This window comes from Octopus bimaculoides, chromosome 2, assembly GCF_001194135.2.
Source record: "Octopus bimaculoides isolate UCB-OBI-ISO-001 chromosome 2, ASM119413v2, whole genome shotgun sequence".
Lineage (NCBI taxonomy): Eukaryota > Metazoa > Mollusca > Cephalopoda > Octopoda > Octopodidae > Octopus > Octopus bimaculoides.
In genome coordinates this window covers 92,282,631-92,300,063 of record NC_068982.1, presented here as the reverse complement: position 1 = coordinate 92,300,063, position 17,433 = coordinate 92,282,631, and the positions used below count along the sequence as shown (strand labels likewise).

General features: G+C 32.1%; 1 protein-coding gene across 1 annotated transcript; it reads left to right on the top strand.

Moving 5' to 3' along the window:
- Positions 1-11,146: 11,146 nt before the first annotated feature.
- Positions 11,147-16,250, top strand: LOC106872183 (protein SET). Its single transcript, XM_014919082.2, has 8 exons — positions 11,147-11,300; positions 12,601-12,782; positions 13,183-13,305; positions 13,972-14,088; positions 14,243-14,410; positions 15,102-15,141; positions 15,555-15,622; positions 15,752-16,250. The coding sequence occupies exons 1-8, from the start codon at positions 11,231-11,233 to the stop codon at positions 15,818-15,820; spliced, it is 837 nt and encodes a 278-aa protein (XP_014774568.1). The 5' UTR covers positions 11,147-11,230; the 3' UTR covers positions 15,821-16,250.
- The last annotated feature ends 1,183 nt before the right edge of the window (positions 16,251-17,433 follow it).

The window sequence follows — 17,433 nt, the reverse complement described above, 5'->3', positions numbered from 1 at the left end:
ATATATATATATATATATATATATATATATATATATACAGATAGATAGATAGATAGATAGATATTGTGTATGTTTAATGTGTCCATATATGTATATTCTTACAGACATGCATCTGTATAATAAAATAGTATGAGACTGGGTAGTGTACTCTGCTCACTCTCATCAAACATCAAAGCAAGTGATTCTGTTTGAACTCACTGTGCTATATGAAATCAGAATAGAGGAAGTGAACATCTAAAAGACTGAGAAATATGGTAATTTAGTCAGCAAACTGAGAGAATCGGGCTTCTAAGCCAAAGTGAGAGCAAGGGAGTTTGTAAGCAAAAATCTCCTATAATCTTATTAAATATCTCTCAATTTCTGGGAAACAGAGAACCAGAGCTCTCTTAGGGCAATTCCAGAAGCAGCTGAGAAGAGTTCCAACTGGATCTGGTCAAGGAGGAATGACAGTGAACTTTGGAAGGAATAATTTACTCAATATTCAAGTGGCATCTCAGACCTAGATGCTTATGCCATCCAAGGTAACTTTGCTCTGAGTCACCCTGACCATCAAGGAAGATATAGGCTGGAATGCAAACAGTAGCATAAAATGTGAAAGCAGAGGGGTATTTAGGAGTCATAACCTGCATAAGATCCAGTACCCTTAGAGTATAAGGAGTTAAAAGCCAAAACACTTGCAGGAGAGTGAAATGGGGTTGGGTAGAGAATACTTCTCTAAAGACCTTCTGTTCAACTCTCTCCAGAGTTTCTTGCTACTGTGTGATTTCATAGCATTTTTCACTGATTTACAAGGAATAGATTTTAAATTAGGTATATATTATTTTCTTATATATATGTGTAAAATTGTACTCTGTCAAAATATAATACTCATAATTAAGCAACTGAAATAATTGCAAGAGGGATTCAAAACTGGGTCATAGAGTTATGTTTTATTCCATCTTCCATCTGTGCATAACAAATTTTAAATGATGTATGTAGATAGTTTTGCTTCAGAGTAGCTTCTTGTAAACTGAATTTCCAAACTAAATTTGGTCCTCATTTTAATCATTTCACTTCAGTTGCTTTTTGTATCAGCTATTTTTCATTGTAATCAAGTTTTAAAACATCAGCATCATTTAACTCCCACTTTCCTATGCTTGCATGAATCAAACAGAGTTTGTTGAGGTAGATTTTCTATGGCTGGACGCCTTTCCTGTCACCAACCCTTACCTGTTTCCAAGGAAGGTAATAATTTCGCAATAGGCCATCTTATTCTTGATATTATATGATAATGAATTATTTTATGGTGATCCTGCAACATAAAAAGGGTTATATAAAGATTTATATTTATATTTCATAGATAAAAAAATCCTAATGGGTTACACAGCAGCCATGCTGGAATAGATACATATATCAAAGCAATGTGGATAGATCATATTAGTGATTAATTCCATAAATATATTAAACATATATAGATGAGCTGAGGATTAATTCAACAGATCAAAGCAAATGAGATAAAGTTGCAAATTAAACTAGACCTGCTTTAAAATACTATAAATAAAAGTGAGCTTTTTAACTTGGTAACCTTTGAATGAAAGGGATCCCTTCGAAAACCTTATTCACTTTTTACACTATCTGGTGAAGCACTTCCCTATAAAAATAATAAACACAGCATTGCAAGCTAATACAACCCTTTAATATAAGGCTCATACTGTTTACCAAATTACATCACTGATGGTACCTATTTACAGATAAGTGAACTGGGTCATTTGAATGTCTTGACCAAAGATTCAGTACAGCATCAGTAATGACAAGGTATAAATCAAAAGTGATGTAATTAGAAGTCTGATACTCTCTGGAAGACACATAAAAAATAAATTAAAGTTTAATTCATTTATTTATCCAATAGATTCAAGAATGTAGATTATTGAGGGGTGTGTGTGCTTTTTTTTTTGTTGCTTGGTTGCTTTTAAAATTTCAAAAGAAAGATTTGTTTCTGTCTCTTCTGTTAATCCTGATATATGGTTTGGTGTTATTCAAGGCTGAGATCCTATAGATATTCATATTCCTTATGAGAGAAATGGATAAATACCTGATGAAATGTATTGCAGCAAGCAATGTTGGAAATAATTCCGACAGCCTTTGACTCACAATTAATATGTTGTCTGGTCTTTGTGTTTCTCATAAAAATATAAGAATTCAAAAGAGGCATTATGACTGAAGTTAAGATGCTGGTATATTAATCATGTTGTCAAGGCTTCAAACATTACTACAGATATTGTGTGTTTTGTCCCTCAGCATATCACATGTCTCAGCTTGCCTGGTTTACAGCAGGTTTTTCTTCTATCTCATTGTTGTGTGACTGTCAACAAGACATTGCAACCACAGACAAATGCACATAGTATTATATAAGTAGAATAATATGTCTAATTACAGATAACACAGCAGCTAAATTTCTCTTCCTTCCAGTAATTCCTACTATTTTGTGTACCTGTGAATCCTAGAGGATACATCTTAATCTTTAGGTCAATAAACCTAATATAGAAAGAATGGTCGTAACTTGAAATCGAATTTAAATTATATATTTCAATTGAACTGATAACACCAAGGATGTTTAATTTTATTTATCATTCCTGTATTATATTCTGTTCAGTTAGTTTATCTCCAGTAAGCTCTAACTACCCACCAATGTGTAGTCATCATTTCCTCATCCTCATCATCACCACTATCAAGGTGATGAGCTGGCAGAATTTCTAGCGTGTTGGACAAAATGCTTTGCATCATTTGTTTTGGCACTTTATGTTCTGTGTTCAAATCCCACTGAGGCTGACTTTGCCTTTCATTCTTTCAGGATCAATAAAATAACTACCATTTGAACACTGAGGATCAATGTAATCGACTTACTCATTCCCTTAAAATTAATGGCCTTGTGCCAAAATTTGAAACCATTATGATTGTCACTACAAGTACTTTGTATGTATTAGCCATGATGTTAGTTGAAAGGCTTTCAGTATATCACCATTTGTCTTAATTCTGTGGCAGCATGTCTATGAGTCCCAATTGTTTTTTATTCTAATATTGCTATATTTTCTCAGGCCTCCTCCCCTAATCTACCATTGCCACGGGTAACTACCACCATTAAGCCATGGTACTTTTTCAACCAACCTTTGATACCCAAGCCCAAATGGTATTCTTAGTCACAATCACAGTCCAAGTGATTCAAATTCAATGAGAAATCGTCTACATTGAGTATTGTGAATAAAACAATAATCATCAGGTGTTGATGTTGTTAACTCTAGGTCAACTCTGATTGAGCAGATCTATGATCATAGCATTCTGGCCATGACCTTTCCATCTATTTTGTATATCAATGACATTGTATAATATAATTTTAAGACAGTAGGATATGAGGAAGATTTGGCTGTTGTTTCTAGCAAGTTGAGCAAGTTCATAGTGACTCACTTATTCAACAGACTTCAAGTGTTGTTAAAAATGCTGTTATTTTAATAGTTTGGCAAGTGTTAATCACTACTTAAGCTAATGATTAATTACCATCATTATCATTATCCTTATTGACTGTTTTGTTTCTATTTTATGCTGAATTTGCTAAAACTATAACAAAACTTTTCTCTGTGAATTACAGTCTAGTGTCACTTCATCTCTAGGTTTCACTATTTTCAGTTGTAAAGGCAGGTTACTGCACCAGACAAAATGCTTTGCAGCATTTCTTCTGGCTCTTTACATTCTGAAATCAAATGGTTGACTTTACTTTTCACATTTTTTAAAGTTTGATAAAAGAAGACCCAGTTGAACATTTGGATCAATGTAACTGACTTCCTCGCTTTACTCAATATTGCTGGCCTTGTGCTAAAATTAGAAAAGTGTAATCCTACTTTTCCAATAGATTTCTTTCATCCACCTTACCATAATTACCCTATATCATTAATTTATGGAACCTTTTTGCTCCATTGTCAATCATTTGTATAATATTTATATCATATTACTGATTGATTGTGTCATTGCGGGTATATAGTTGCTCAACCTGCTCAGTATAACTTCCAAATCAAGTGATTGAAGGGGGTTCTCTGTAACTGCCCAACCTGCTAGACACAACAGTCTAATCTGCCTCAAATTATATCCAACTGTCATCAGAAAGAAAGAATACATTGGATAATATAGTACTGAGAAAAAGATGGCACAGTCATAGCTGGAAAGTCTTTTGATCCTAGATCTGATCAATCAGGTTAGCCTAAAGTTAAACACAACAATCACTGAATTTCCTTAAATTTTCTTTAAAACAGGAATCAAATGTTTTATCTAAATTTATTATGACGGTATTATTTTCATTAAAGACAGTCTAGGCTGCTCATTAAATGCAATCATTGTAACCAGTGAACGAGGCATCTTATATTTGTTGATCCAGGTTGTTGCTCCTAAGCATGTGAAGATGCGCCATTGGTTTGATCAAATGTATCAAGCTTACTCAGAAATAATAACATCACTTGATTGAGTCAGGTTAGATAATCTTTCAAATAATTGCCTTCAAGAAGAACAATGACTAAAAAAAAACCATACTTTTGGTTAGACGGTATGTTAATAACTAAATAAGTTATCTAATACAGAAACAAAGTCAATTCATATATGAAGTTTATTTGAAATAAGCTGTTTTTTTGTAATGTTTTCAGTGGAGCTTATTGATGACTGAATAGAAGGATTTCTTTTGCTACTGAGAGATTTAAAACTAAACAATAATTGGTAAGCATCATAGAACTCATGTCCCTGTTTAAATTTTTGACAGTAGCCATTTTATTTCATTTTATTTACAATGCTAATGGATTTGAGAAATCTTATCTCTTTTTCCAATAGTTTGAGTCTTTGTGCTTGTATAAAAAAGCAATATATATATTGATATTGACAAGAATCAATTTTGTTTCAACAGTCCATAAAGGATGGAGGTTCTCTCTTCATACATTTGTTATTCAGTGACATTAAACCAGAAAATTAAAACTCACTACTCTCACTGGGCTCCTTCACTTCATCAGGAAAATTCACACAACCCAATGCAGGAGTCTATATATGGTTGCTGAATGTGCTATAAATAGTAACCAAATCTTGTTCAAAATACACCCTACAATCTTGAAAAGGAAGAGACATATTGAATAATGTATGGATTTTGACCAATCTCCTACTTGCCTTTAGTTTGGACTAGTGTGTTTCCTCTTTTTCTCCAGACTCCATCTCTTCTCCAGTGCCACAAAATGATGGGATGGAAACCGTTGCTTGTAGCCTCTGGTCAGCTTTAAACTGGGGGAAAAGATTCCTTAGCTTCTCAGTGCTCTATACCCCACACAACCAAACGTTGCTGCTAAATAAGTTACAGAAATTAAGTTTATTTGAATTGAGCTGTTTGTTACAATGTTTTGAGTGGAAATTATAGATGATTAAACAGGCGAATTTTGCTATTGAGAGATTTAAAAACAATTTTATAGGTCTTGGCAATCACCATAGAATCCACATTTCAGTTTGAATTTTTGACAGTAGCCATTTCATTTTATTTATATTGCTAATGGATTTGAGAAATTTTATATCTCTTTCCTTATAAATTTGAAGCTCTGTGCCTATGTAAAAAAGTAATATCTATATTGATATTGGAAAGAATCAATTTAGTGTCAACAATCAATAAAGACTGGTGATTCTCTTCATAGATTTATTTATTGATTCTAAGGCTGAGAGTAAAAACCCAGTACTCTAATTGTGCACCTCCACTTTGTCCGCAACAACTAAAAGCCAAAACCCAATGCAGGAGTTTCAATGCAGTCACTTAATATGCTATAATTAGTAGCCCAATCTTGTACAAAATACTCTGTACCATTAAAAAAACGGAGTAACACATTGTGTATTGGTAGTCCTATATATGAAATATCTGGAAGTGAGAATAGTCATGGCTGAAATATATTTGACCATAAATCTTTTCAGAAACAACAGCAACTAAAATTCAGCAGTTCTAATATTACAATTATAAAATCTTGTGAAATTACTCAGCAAAAAATATTTTCCGGAATTTTCATCTCTTATGCATACCTCACACAAACACTGCATCTACATATGACTTTGGAGTGTTGGGACAAGATGTGCTTCAAGAGGATATAGCTTTGATCTTAACCCTATTTACATATATATGTAATGATCAAAACAGTTTGATTCAAATTTCATGGTACTTAAATTTCAAAGCATAATAAGATGCTTATTATCCACAGCCATTGGAAATTTGAATAAGAAATCTTATAATATAAATTCCCGATGGCTGAGGATAAGCATCTTATACTTTGAAACTTTAAGTATCCTGGAATCTGAATCAAACTGTTTTGATCCATACATGTAATTCCCAATAAATGTGTTAAGTGTTCTTCTTTCATTTGTTCACTCACTCGTGTGTGTGTGTGTGTGTGTATTGTTTGTAGAAAACATAAATCTGAACAAAGACACACTCTCTCAGATGTAGAGCAGTATATATTAAAAATGGGAAGGCCGGTTTCCCATCGTTTATGGACTGGAAACCTAAGGTAATCCCATAAACCAGCCTTCCCCATTTTTAGGGAAACACCGGTGTTAAAATGGGGGTAGCTGATGAAGGAAAATGTTCTCTATGTGGCTTGTGTGTTTTCTGTACTCTGGTTATTATTATTTTCTTGTCTACGTTTTGTTTGCAATGTCCTGTACCCAGATATGCACCTATATATACAGGTAGACGTAGGTATGCACATACCTGTACGTATATATGCATATACTCATTTATTATTTGTTTTATATATATATAGATATATGTGTGTGTGTGTGTGTATTAATATATAGCAGAAGTAACAGAGTAAGTCAAGGTCTGAGAGTTTCATGCGTTGGTACTTTTCCTGTTTGCATCAACATACCTGTGTATATAAGATATATATATATATAGATATATATATACAGACGCACATACGGGCATTGTATGTCATTCTTTGCTAACTGTTAGACATTGATAGATAATAACACTATTAAATGTTATATCGATTTCTTCCAGGGCCGGGATAAAAGGGCAAAGCGTCAGAAGTGAAATGAATTTGCAGCAATCTCGAACAGAGATTGGGTTTCGACCTGGACTTGCTATGGGCGTTTCTAGTGTTCCATGGTGTTCACCAGACGCTGATGGATATTAATAGTGTACGCTTGATCCTCTGCAGATTTCTGTGAATAAGATGATGTCTTTGCGTAGTAAGTGGTTGAAGGACTTATCAATATTCCTCAGTAAGGATGATAATTCTACTGCCATAAATATGTCGTTAGTCGGAAAGGAAAGCTAAGAGGCTGGAAATTAATAATTAAACTTCAAGTTAAATAAATGACCCGCGGTTTCTCTTGTATTATTTTGTAATTCATCAAATAGAAATAAACTTCCTATAATACCTTCTTGGTATATACAGTTGTCTACAAATTGCATTTTATGAAGGATTTCTATAAGTGATAATGATTTCGAAATTAGTAAATTATTTTCAAGGGCTATTACCGGGGTTTCTCGGTAATTCCATCATGGTCGTATGATTGATAAATCGCGTAAGAGTTACTACGCAACAAGATTTAAACTGGAAACCGGGAAATGTACCGAAGAACTTAATCGAGAAGTTGATCGTGCATTTAAAAGGGATGGGAAACTCTACAAGACAATGGAGAAAGAAGAACAAAATATTTGTTCTGAATTACCAAAAGCCAAACGATCGAAACGATTTGGCATTATGTAATGGCCAGCGCCTGAAGAAAATTTATCGAAATTGTTGAAAGTTCAACGTGAAAATTGGTGAGCTCTATCGACACTAATAATCAATTTCCAGGTACTATCTGCTTACAAACGAATGAATATGAATAATTTTAAAGGAGGGATATTGTGTACCAATTTATGAGAAAAAATAATCGCTCTACAGTAAATGGTAGGCTGTCAGCTCAACTATGTTTGATGTTTGGGAAAGAAACTTTCTCAGTTTACATGACTTCAGAATCGTGAAAACAACAATGCACATACAGACGACATGCGTATTGTAATTATGGAAATAATTATTGTGGGTAATTCTCTAAGAAAGAATAGGACAAACTGCAAGAAACAATTAAATAACTTATTCAATGATTGTTTTCCTTTTAGCTGAAAACCAGATTTGTTCAACAACGGTCGCGAGTATAGCGTAAGATTGATTGATGAATATGCTGTCGGATAGTCAGAAGGTTGCTTGGAAGAGAGATCAAGGAATCATATATTTGCATTTGCAGTTGGCAAATGGTAGTTAGCACGTAAGAAAAAAAGAAAAAAAAGAATGAATAAACATTTTAAGTGATGAAATAATTAAACCACGTATTTAAAATAAGTTGCAAGTTTTCTCAATTTATCAGTTTACAAATATATTCATTGCTTATAGTTGTATACTTATGTCATGTATATTGTACAGTTAATACAAAATAGTTTATTTTTTTCTTTGTTTAGAAATATGTTTTACAGCAGAACCTCGTAAATGGATACAATTACCAGTATATTTATTATTCAATGTATAGTTAATGATAGGCCCTATGTCAAAATTATATCGTCACTGAAAACCAATCAGAAAAATTAATACACAAATGTCTAAAAGATGTTATTTAGAGTGATCTAATCCAAAAGTGTTAAAGGCCACATTGAGCGAAAGATGGAAGAATCAGAATTGAGAACAGAAAAGAACACAATAACACGCACAAAAATGTATGAACAAACACACAAATACTTGTCTTTGTGTGTGTGTTTGTGTGTGTATATATATATATATATATATATATATATATATACATACACACACATATATATATATATATATATATATATATATATATATATATATGCATATGTGCATATATTTCTGTGTGAGTAGTAATAGCTTGGCGGTATTGAAATAATACGTGAAAGATTAAGTGAGCTAAAGCGAAAGTGAACAGAATTCGAAATAGATATTGTGTATGTGTGCGCGCGTGAGATAGACGGCGCATCCACTCAACCAAACATTTACATCCATTTATTATATTATTGTGGATGTTTCTTTCATACTGTTTCATGTGTCATTTCCATGCACATATTCACATACATATATAGATACATACACGCATATATAGATACTCACATACACATAGATACACAAATACATGCATGTAGAGATATACACAATGCCTATGTTTGCATATATGTTTGTGCGAGTGTGTGTACACACATAAGCAGCGATTAAACATTTTAAAGCTTCTGTTTAGCTCTACGGATCTGATCATACTGCATTTTATAACTGTCACTATCAGTTACTAATAAAGCATTCAGCTACTGATGTGAATATTACACGTTTTTAAGTGAAGCGATATTGACTCTTGTGATTAATAAAGAAACCGTTATTCTTATACAAAAATTTCCTTATTAGTTATCGATGGTTTGATTCTGTGTTCAAATCCCACCGTTGCCGAATTATCCCCGATCTTTCCGGGTCGATAAAAACAGTTATATTATGAGAATGATGTTATGAAGCGGATTTAATTGATATATACTTTTCCGCTAGGGAATTGGCCCTGTCTCTTGTTAAAAGAAATCCTTTTTTTTTATTCGTAATAAATGAAGAATAAAACTAATGTACTGCTAAATTTATTGTAAAGTCTATCAAGTATAATCCTATTTTCATCTTAAGCCAAATTTTCAAATAATAAACTTCGATAGTTAACAATACAAAAGCAAACAGTTCTTACATAATTGTAAGTATTGTTGGTGAACATCAGTTATAGAGTTAACTATGTTCGTTTGACTTATACATGCTTTCATTTCAGTTTAAATGACTCGTAAATTATGAATAAACTGTATAAAATCTTAAGTTATAATAATCAAACAGGAAATAATATATAAAACACAAATTCTATAATTATAAACACAATACAGCACACGCACACAGATAAATACATGTGTATATAATTTCTAAATGTTATATATATATATATATATATATATATATATTAATAATAATAATGGGGGAGGCCGGAGCATACTACTTCTAAGCGCGTAATATGTAATTTACAGTATTTTAGGTGGAATTCATTCCTTCAAATATAAAAAAATTATTTGTAAAAAAAATATAAGTTTAATTCAGCTTAGGCTATTAAAATGTGTGTGTGAATGCACAAGTGTATGTTGCAGCGCGTTTTCCTATTAAGTACCTAACTACACCTTTTTCACATTAATTCACTATAGTTATTAAATATATAAATTGCTAAGTGACGTTCACTATAATCTACTTCGACTTTTTTTGGGGAAAATATTTTTTACAAAAGTAGTTTTTGAATAACTACTGCTTCTTTATCATAAATGAATTATTGTTGAATAAAAATTTATTTAAACTGGAATGTATAATCTAAAACTTAAATATCTTTATTTAAAATCTGGCAATCCTAGTTGATTTCCAGGAACAATACATTGTAAATGTAAGTATAAAGCGTCAGGATGAAAATGGCGGGAAATTGAGTTGTCAATAACAATATAGAATTTGAGATCAGCGGTTTTTATTTTTTTTGTGATGAATAAATTTGTAAATATTTCGCAATCTAAAAGAATATTTGTTACGTTCAACAGTAATAAATATAGACTGCAAAGAAATTATTAAAAATGCCGAAAAGGGACGGGGTGTGTGTGAGTGCCGATGGACAAGAGACCGGTTTAAGCCTCTATATATATGAATACATATGCATATATCGGGAACACCAGACAAAAGAATTTTCAGGAAATAAAAAAAAAGGTAGTTTGTAATTAAGGTCGTAAATAAAGACATGTTTAGTGTATCTTAATTAAAAATTTTCTAACTAGGAAGGAGATTTAAATTTGAATAGACAGAGAAAAGAAAAGCAAAATTTTATTTCATTGTGTGTAGTAATTCATTTTCGTTTCGTAAAAATTTTATATTTAGAGTGTAGTGAAAGACTAAATCAAGCGATAATTTCTAGAATTCTCATAATGCTTATTTTTTTTTTAATTTATGAAATATTTTTAATAAAACGGGCGAGAAAAAGTTATTTTTAAACATAATATCATTAAAATATGCAGTAATTTTAAATAAATGTAAAAAAAAATTTTCAAACTAAGGTAAGTTTTGTTGCTGCGATTAGTTTTGCCTTGGCGCGCAACGGTTGGCTTGACTAAGCTACGCAAGCGCAGATCTTTCTCAGCAGTACTCGTGTGATCATGGCGACTCCGGCCAAAGTAAGCAAAGCGGAGGGGAAAAATAATCATGAAAATGCAGATGAGCAAGCTGGTAAGTTAAAACATGTTCTAGTTGTAAAAATAATAACTATAATGGTAATATGTGTGTAACTTTTTTCAAATATTTCCAGAATTTTACATGATTATTTAACGTCAAGCTTGGCAACTCTTAGTCACATTGTTAAAGAAGCACATGTAGCTTTCATAGGCCATTGTTCCTTGTAGAAAAATGTGAAGAGATGTTTCAGATCCTATTTGACTTTCATATGTCTTGCTGTTATGACTTTTGTTATTTTCTTGAAATTTTTTGTATTCAGTTTATTTAGTCTTAGCTGAATTAGTGGAAGTAGATAAGTTATATTGATAGTTTATTGTTTACTGCATGTAAGAAGAAGGGTGATGGCAGAAAAGCAGTGAAAACGAGGCCCTCGCTGACCTCCTTTGATTAATATTCTGTTAGATGTAATTTTGAATATTTTAACTGATAAATAATGTTTTCAATGTTACAATTATGTTTTAATCGAACATTAAGTTGAAATTACCATTATTTAAAACGGCTTTCCAACCAACACTACTCTGTCTATAGTGAAGCTAAGATAATCGCCATTTGCAATCTATGTTCCATGCCTCATAACTTAATTCATTCGCTTTTATTTGTTTAAATTCCTAAATAAATTAGCAAAGAAAAACGGCGGCAGTCATACGTTTCGTGATATTTGTGAAATAATTATAGTTTAATGTTCGATCAGTCTTCGTTATTAGTAATAATTCTGTTTAGGAAGATGAGGGGGGGAAGTCTAGAAAAAAGAATTTTTTCTTCCGTTCCCGGCGAAACGTGGTTAAGACTGCATGACCGGAAGTCTTGGTACTGTGGTAGAGCATGTGCTTCAATTTGAATTCATTACCTTAACAGATGCTGTTTCAGGTCTTCTATGCTTTTGTATTTGTCTATTTTTAAACTAATTTTGAATTTGTTTTATTCCCATTTATACGAAAATTGCAATTAGTAATTTTTGCTGATGAATTAAAAAGAAATCGATTTACAAAAGTATTAAAATTTGTTTGGAAATTATACTCTAAGAAATTTTAAATATATTTTGATTTTCGAACTAGATTTTTTTAATGTAAGATGAACATATAAAAACTTCTTGAGTATGTATAAATGTGTGTGTGTATATATATTTATACACATAGTGTTGCTGGTTGAAACTTTTTATAGCATATATGCATTAAAAGGGAGTTAAATATGAAAACAAATACAACATTTTCAAAATATTTTTCATAAATTTTAAGTTTGCTATCATGATTGAGAAAAAATGAGTTGAATGTTTCTTTTAAAATTTCATTACTAGACAAAGAGCAGCAAGAAGCAATAGAGCAGATAGATGAAGTTCAAAACGAAATAGACCGGCTAAATGAGCAAGCAAGCGAGGAAATACTGAAAGTAGAACAGAAATATAATAAACTACGTCAACCATATTTTCAAAAGCGCTCAGAACTCATTGCAAAAATCCCTAATTTCTGGGTGACAGCTGTATCCTTTTATCACAATGTTATATTTTAGTAATGTTACTGTTAACGTGTTTGAAATCCGATTGAGTTTACACGATTCAAATCTGAATTTTTTTTTTTATCTGTTTCACTTAATGGAATAGTTAAGCTACCTTTCCGACACAAAGGAATGCACCGCACTGGTACACTGCGAATTGCACAATTTTCTGGTGTGTCCGGAGCTACAACGGACTACGTTTTGACCAATGTGCCTCGCAGTATGTCGAACCCGTAACCACGTGGTTGCAGATCGTCCTTGTTCTCAATGATGCTGTCTCCGTCAGCATATTAACAAACGTTACTTATTTTTCAAATCAAATTAAGATTAATTTTTAGAATTGCTTCATTGATGTTGAACAGTTATTTGTCTTTAACTTCACAAGTTTGTAAACCATCCGCAAGTCTCTGCTCTGTTAAACGAAGAGGATGAAGAAGCCTTACAATACCTCACAAAAGTGGAGGTTCAAGAATTTGAAGATATTAAGTCAGGCTACCGAATAAATTTTGTGAGTAGATTTTAATTTTTATTAAATCGTCAGTGGGTGATTGTGTAAAGATAGCACATTTAGATGTGAACATTAAAATAGCCAATAGGACATTTTAGCTGCTTTGGACTGCGGCCATGCTAGAGCACCGCCTTGAATTTATAGCCGAATGAATCGCTCCACAGTAATTGTTAAAGCCTGGTACTTATTCTATCGGTCTGTCGAACGGTTGTTACAGGGACGTAAACACCGGTAGTCAAGCGGTGAAAAGGTATAGACGGACCCAAAGACACAAATATATACTTATATATACGGCAGGCTTCTTTCAGTTTCTGTCTGCCAAAGCTTTGGTTGGCCTGAGGCTATAGAAGACATTTTGCCTCAAAGTGCCACGCAGTGTAACTGAACCTGGAGCCATGTGGTTAGGAAAAAAATTCTTACCATACAGCCACGCTTGCGCCTATTTGTTTGTAATGTTTATGAAATAGTAATCGAATATACACTTAATATGAGCACGATGCAGAAGTGCTGGTAAGCAAGTATTAATCGAGTTGTCTTAAAAAGAAAGTTTGTCGATAGACTTCTGCCAAATTGTATTTCATTCAACATTAATTCATAATATCTGTTTTACTGCAAATAAATCATTTAGACCGTTTTGATTTGTTATATTTAATTTCATTTTTACAGTGTTTTGACAGCAATAATCCATATTTCGAGAATGACGTTATTTCAAAAGAATTCCATTTGAATGATACGGGAGAACCTTCATCTAAATCAACGCCCATTAAATGGAAGCCAGGCAAAGTTAGTCGTTTCTTTAATACATAAAATTCATGTAAAGTATTCAGGCATATTTCCTTCCTGATACTGATCAAATTGAATTATCATTTAACGTTCATGTTTGATACTGGCATATATATAATATATATGTATATGAGGAAATGGTTTTTACTTTCAGGACTTGACCAAAAAATCCAGTCAACCAGGCAAAGGTGGTCGCAAAAGAAACCATGAGGAGCAAGAATCTTTCTTCTGTTGGTTTACTGATCATGGTGATGCAGGAGCTGATGAACTAGGAGAGGTGATCAAGGACGACATCTGGCCAAACCCTCTGCAATACTATTTGGTAATTTCCATCTCTAATTGAATATTACCCCTCCTCCAATCATTCTGTAATGATTATACTCAGGAATTAATTACTTTTTGCAAGATATTAGCAATTTTAGACTGATGATTGTTACTATTTCACTAGCTGTTTGGTAGGCATAAGCACTTTGACTGTGGTCATAGCCTGCATCCTATTTTAGTTCCGTTAAAAATGATTGTTTATCCCTTCCCAGGTGGATTTTCCATAAGGTTGCCTTTGTCAAATAAAACTAGTTACAGCTTACTCTAAAATGGGGTGAAAAACTATTTTATGTAATTTCTATTATTGATTTCATGATTTTTATATTCTATCGCTTATGGTTGAGATTAAGAATATTTGACCTCAGAATAATGAAAACAATGAAATAGCTGTGATTATCAGTGTCTAATTTGTGTTATTCCCCATTTACTAAGTTATTTCACAAATTTATACATTTTAGCTGATGTTTTATTTTATGTAATTTGAGATCGTATGTTTAAAGTCCTAGCCTGTATTCTTACCATTTTCCAACAAGGCTTTTATATACTTCTAAAAATATATATTGTGACTTAAATCTTTTATAAGATAATCTTTGAAAGAATAAATTGTCTTTAATATCATAATAAAGTGTGCATTTCATTTAGTCTGACATTAAAAGTATAAGAAGTAACACTAAATATTTTATTTTCAGGCATCAGAAGTAGAGGAGGATGAAGGTGGTGCAGGAGAGGGTAGGTATTTTTCTATGAATTTTGCTTTAATCATTGCTGTATTTTGTTAGACAAAGCAAGACTTTTTTAAATAAGAAAAGAATTACTTAATTGGCATTCTATTGGGCCTTTATGCTATTTGCAAAAGAGAATCTTTTTAATTCTGATTGATGTGATGGGTTTCAGTGTGTAATACTTGAGCTTTAGACCTCATTTTGTTTATATTTCGGAAAACTCGATGTAAAATGATATTAAATTGCTGAGGAAGTTAAACTGTCACTTGAAATAAACTGTTCAGGCTTTTTCTTCTAATGTGAAAATTGCATTTAGACTGATAGGATAAAAAAAATTATTTTTATCTTATTTTGTTTATCTATGTTGTTCCAAGATATTCATATGACCAAGTTTGAACATATCTATGTATCTTATTTCAGATGAGGAATTAGATGAGGAAGGCTTAGATGATGAAGAAGGTGAAGAAGCAGAGGATTTTGATGAAGAAGTAAGTAACCAGTGATATTTATCTTGATTGTTTTTTTTTTTTATATAAGGGAGATTATAGTTTACTTTGCTTTTATTTAATCGATCACTTCACAAAGTACAAGTTTACACTTTTTTCCCTCTCTCATAGGATGTTGGGGAAGAAGGAGAGGAAGGTGAAGGTGATGCCGCTGAAGATGAGGAGGAAGAAGAAGGCTAGTTGAAGTCATTCACAACATAACTGGTACTATTGCAGTACTAAGTGTAGTATTGACAGTTGCTAGTTTGTTACCAGCCTCACAAAGTGGTTCAGTATCGACATTCCTCCTGTGTTGACCCACTTCAGCCTCTGACTGTCTCTTGTAGTTTCAAGACAAAAGTAATGTCTTCTCATCTCCCCTATTTTCATTTTTCCTCTACTATATATATATATTTTTTCTTTTTTTTTCCTTTTTAATTATTAATTTTTTTGTCATCAATAAACTGTCCATCACTTCACTTTGGGCACCCTTTTAGAGTTGCTTTGTACTTTTGCTAAAATGAAGAAAACATTTCCCGCCCTTTCTTTTCAACACGTTTTGACCTCCTTCACGTTCATTAATTCATCACATTTTCAACAGGGGTTTCTCAATAAAGGACAAAGACATTCAGATATCTTCTCTTTTTTTTTTTTCCTATCCCCTTCCTTTCCCCATTCAGTTTCATCATTTCATTTCTAAAGCATTATCTCCTTTAAAACACTTGACCCAACTGTATATTGGCATTTTTTTGTTTTTGCCTTCTGAAGTTCTTAAACATTCGACAGTAGTTTGTATTTGAAGGTGAAGTGTTAATTTTAGTTACTGCTTTTGTTGACACCAAGCACAGCTAATTTGTCTAGTTTCTTCTGTTATGGATATTTTTATTTTTAATGTTGTAATTAGATATTCACTTCATTCAATTGGAATAGAGTTAAAAAAAAACAAAAACAGTTGATTACATTTTAAAGATTTAAGTTTAGGACAGCTTTTACTTTCTGACTCGAACAGTTGTAACTTTGGTTTATTTAAAAATTCAGTTGATATCAACTGAACTGGCAGCAACGATTATCCCCGTGAGACTCAATATTTTTTTATATGTCTATACCATGGAAAGGTTCTTAAACAATTGCTCAGTGAGCTTTTGCTTGTCAACTTGATGATTTGCATTTATATAGAACCTTGTTTATTGATTTATTGAAGTTATTTTTAGCTATAAAACTTTGTCAACTTTAGTTTTTTTTTTTAATTAGTGTTTTCTTTGTTTTCTAGAATAATGCTATTTGTAATAAAACATTTTACTTGTATCAGTTGTTTTAGAAATCATTGTAGAACAATGTGTGTAGTGGGTTTTCTTTTTTTAAAGTTTTATGAATGTAGGGAGTACATTATTTACTAAATGAAAAATTTCCCAACTTCCATGAGTTCATCTTAAATATTTCTTGTACTTTTGTCTTTTTTTCCCTCTTTTTTTAGTGCTCTTAAGTAATTTATACTTCTGCATAGCAAATATTTTCCCAAATCTGATTTGTCAATTGCTGGCTGCTACATATAACCAGGCAGTTTGTGAGGGTAAACTTGTGTTTTATTCCAATTTTCTCGTCTTCAATGTAAATGGGATTAACAAATTGACACCAAACTACTGTATTTCTAAACTGAAATAAACCGTTCGATGCGACAACGGTGTTGGATGATTTCTGAGTAATTTGATGAAATTAAAGATTAATTCTGCTAACCATTGTTTTTGTTATCTACAATTTTCCTTTCATCTATGAGATTTTCCAGTATATATTCAAATGTTTTAAAAACTTTTTCA

Coding starts and splice junctions, on each gene's coding strand:
- LOC106872183 (XM_014919082.2), top strand. CDS start 11,231: ATGGCGACTCCGGCCAAAGTAAGCAAAGCGGAGGGGAAAAATAATCAT. Junction 12,783..13,182: donor CTAATTTCTGGGTGACAGCT/GTATCCTTTTAT, acceptor TAACTTCACAAG/TTTGTAAACCATCCGCAAGT. Junction 15,623..15,751: donor CAGAGGATTTTGATGAAGAA/GTAAGTAACCAG, acceptor CCTCTCTCATAG/GATGTTGGGGAAGAAGGAGA.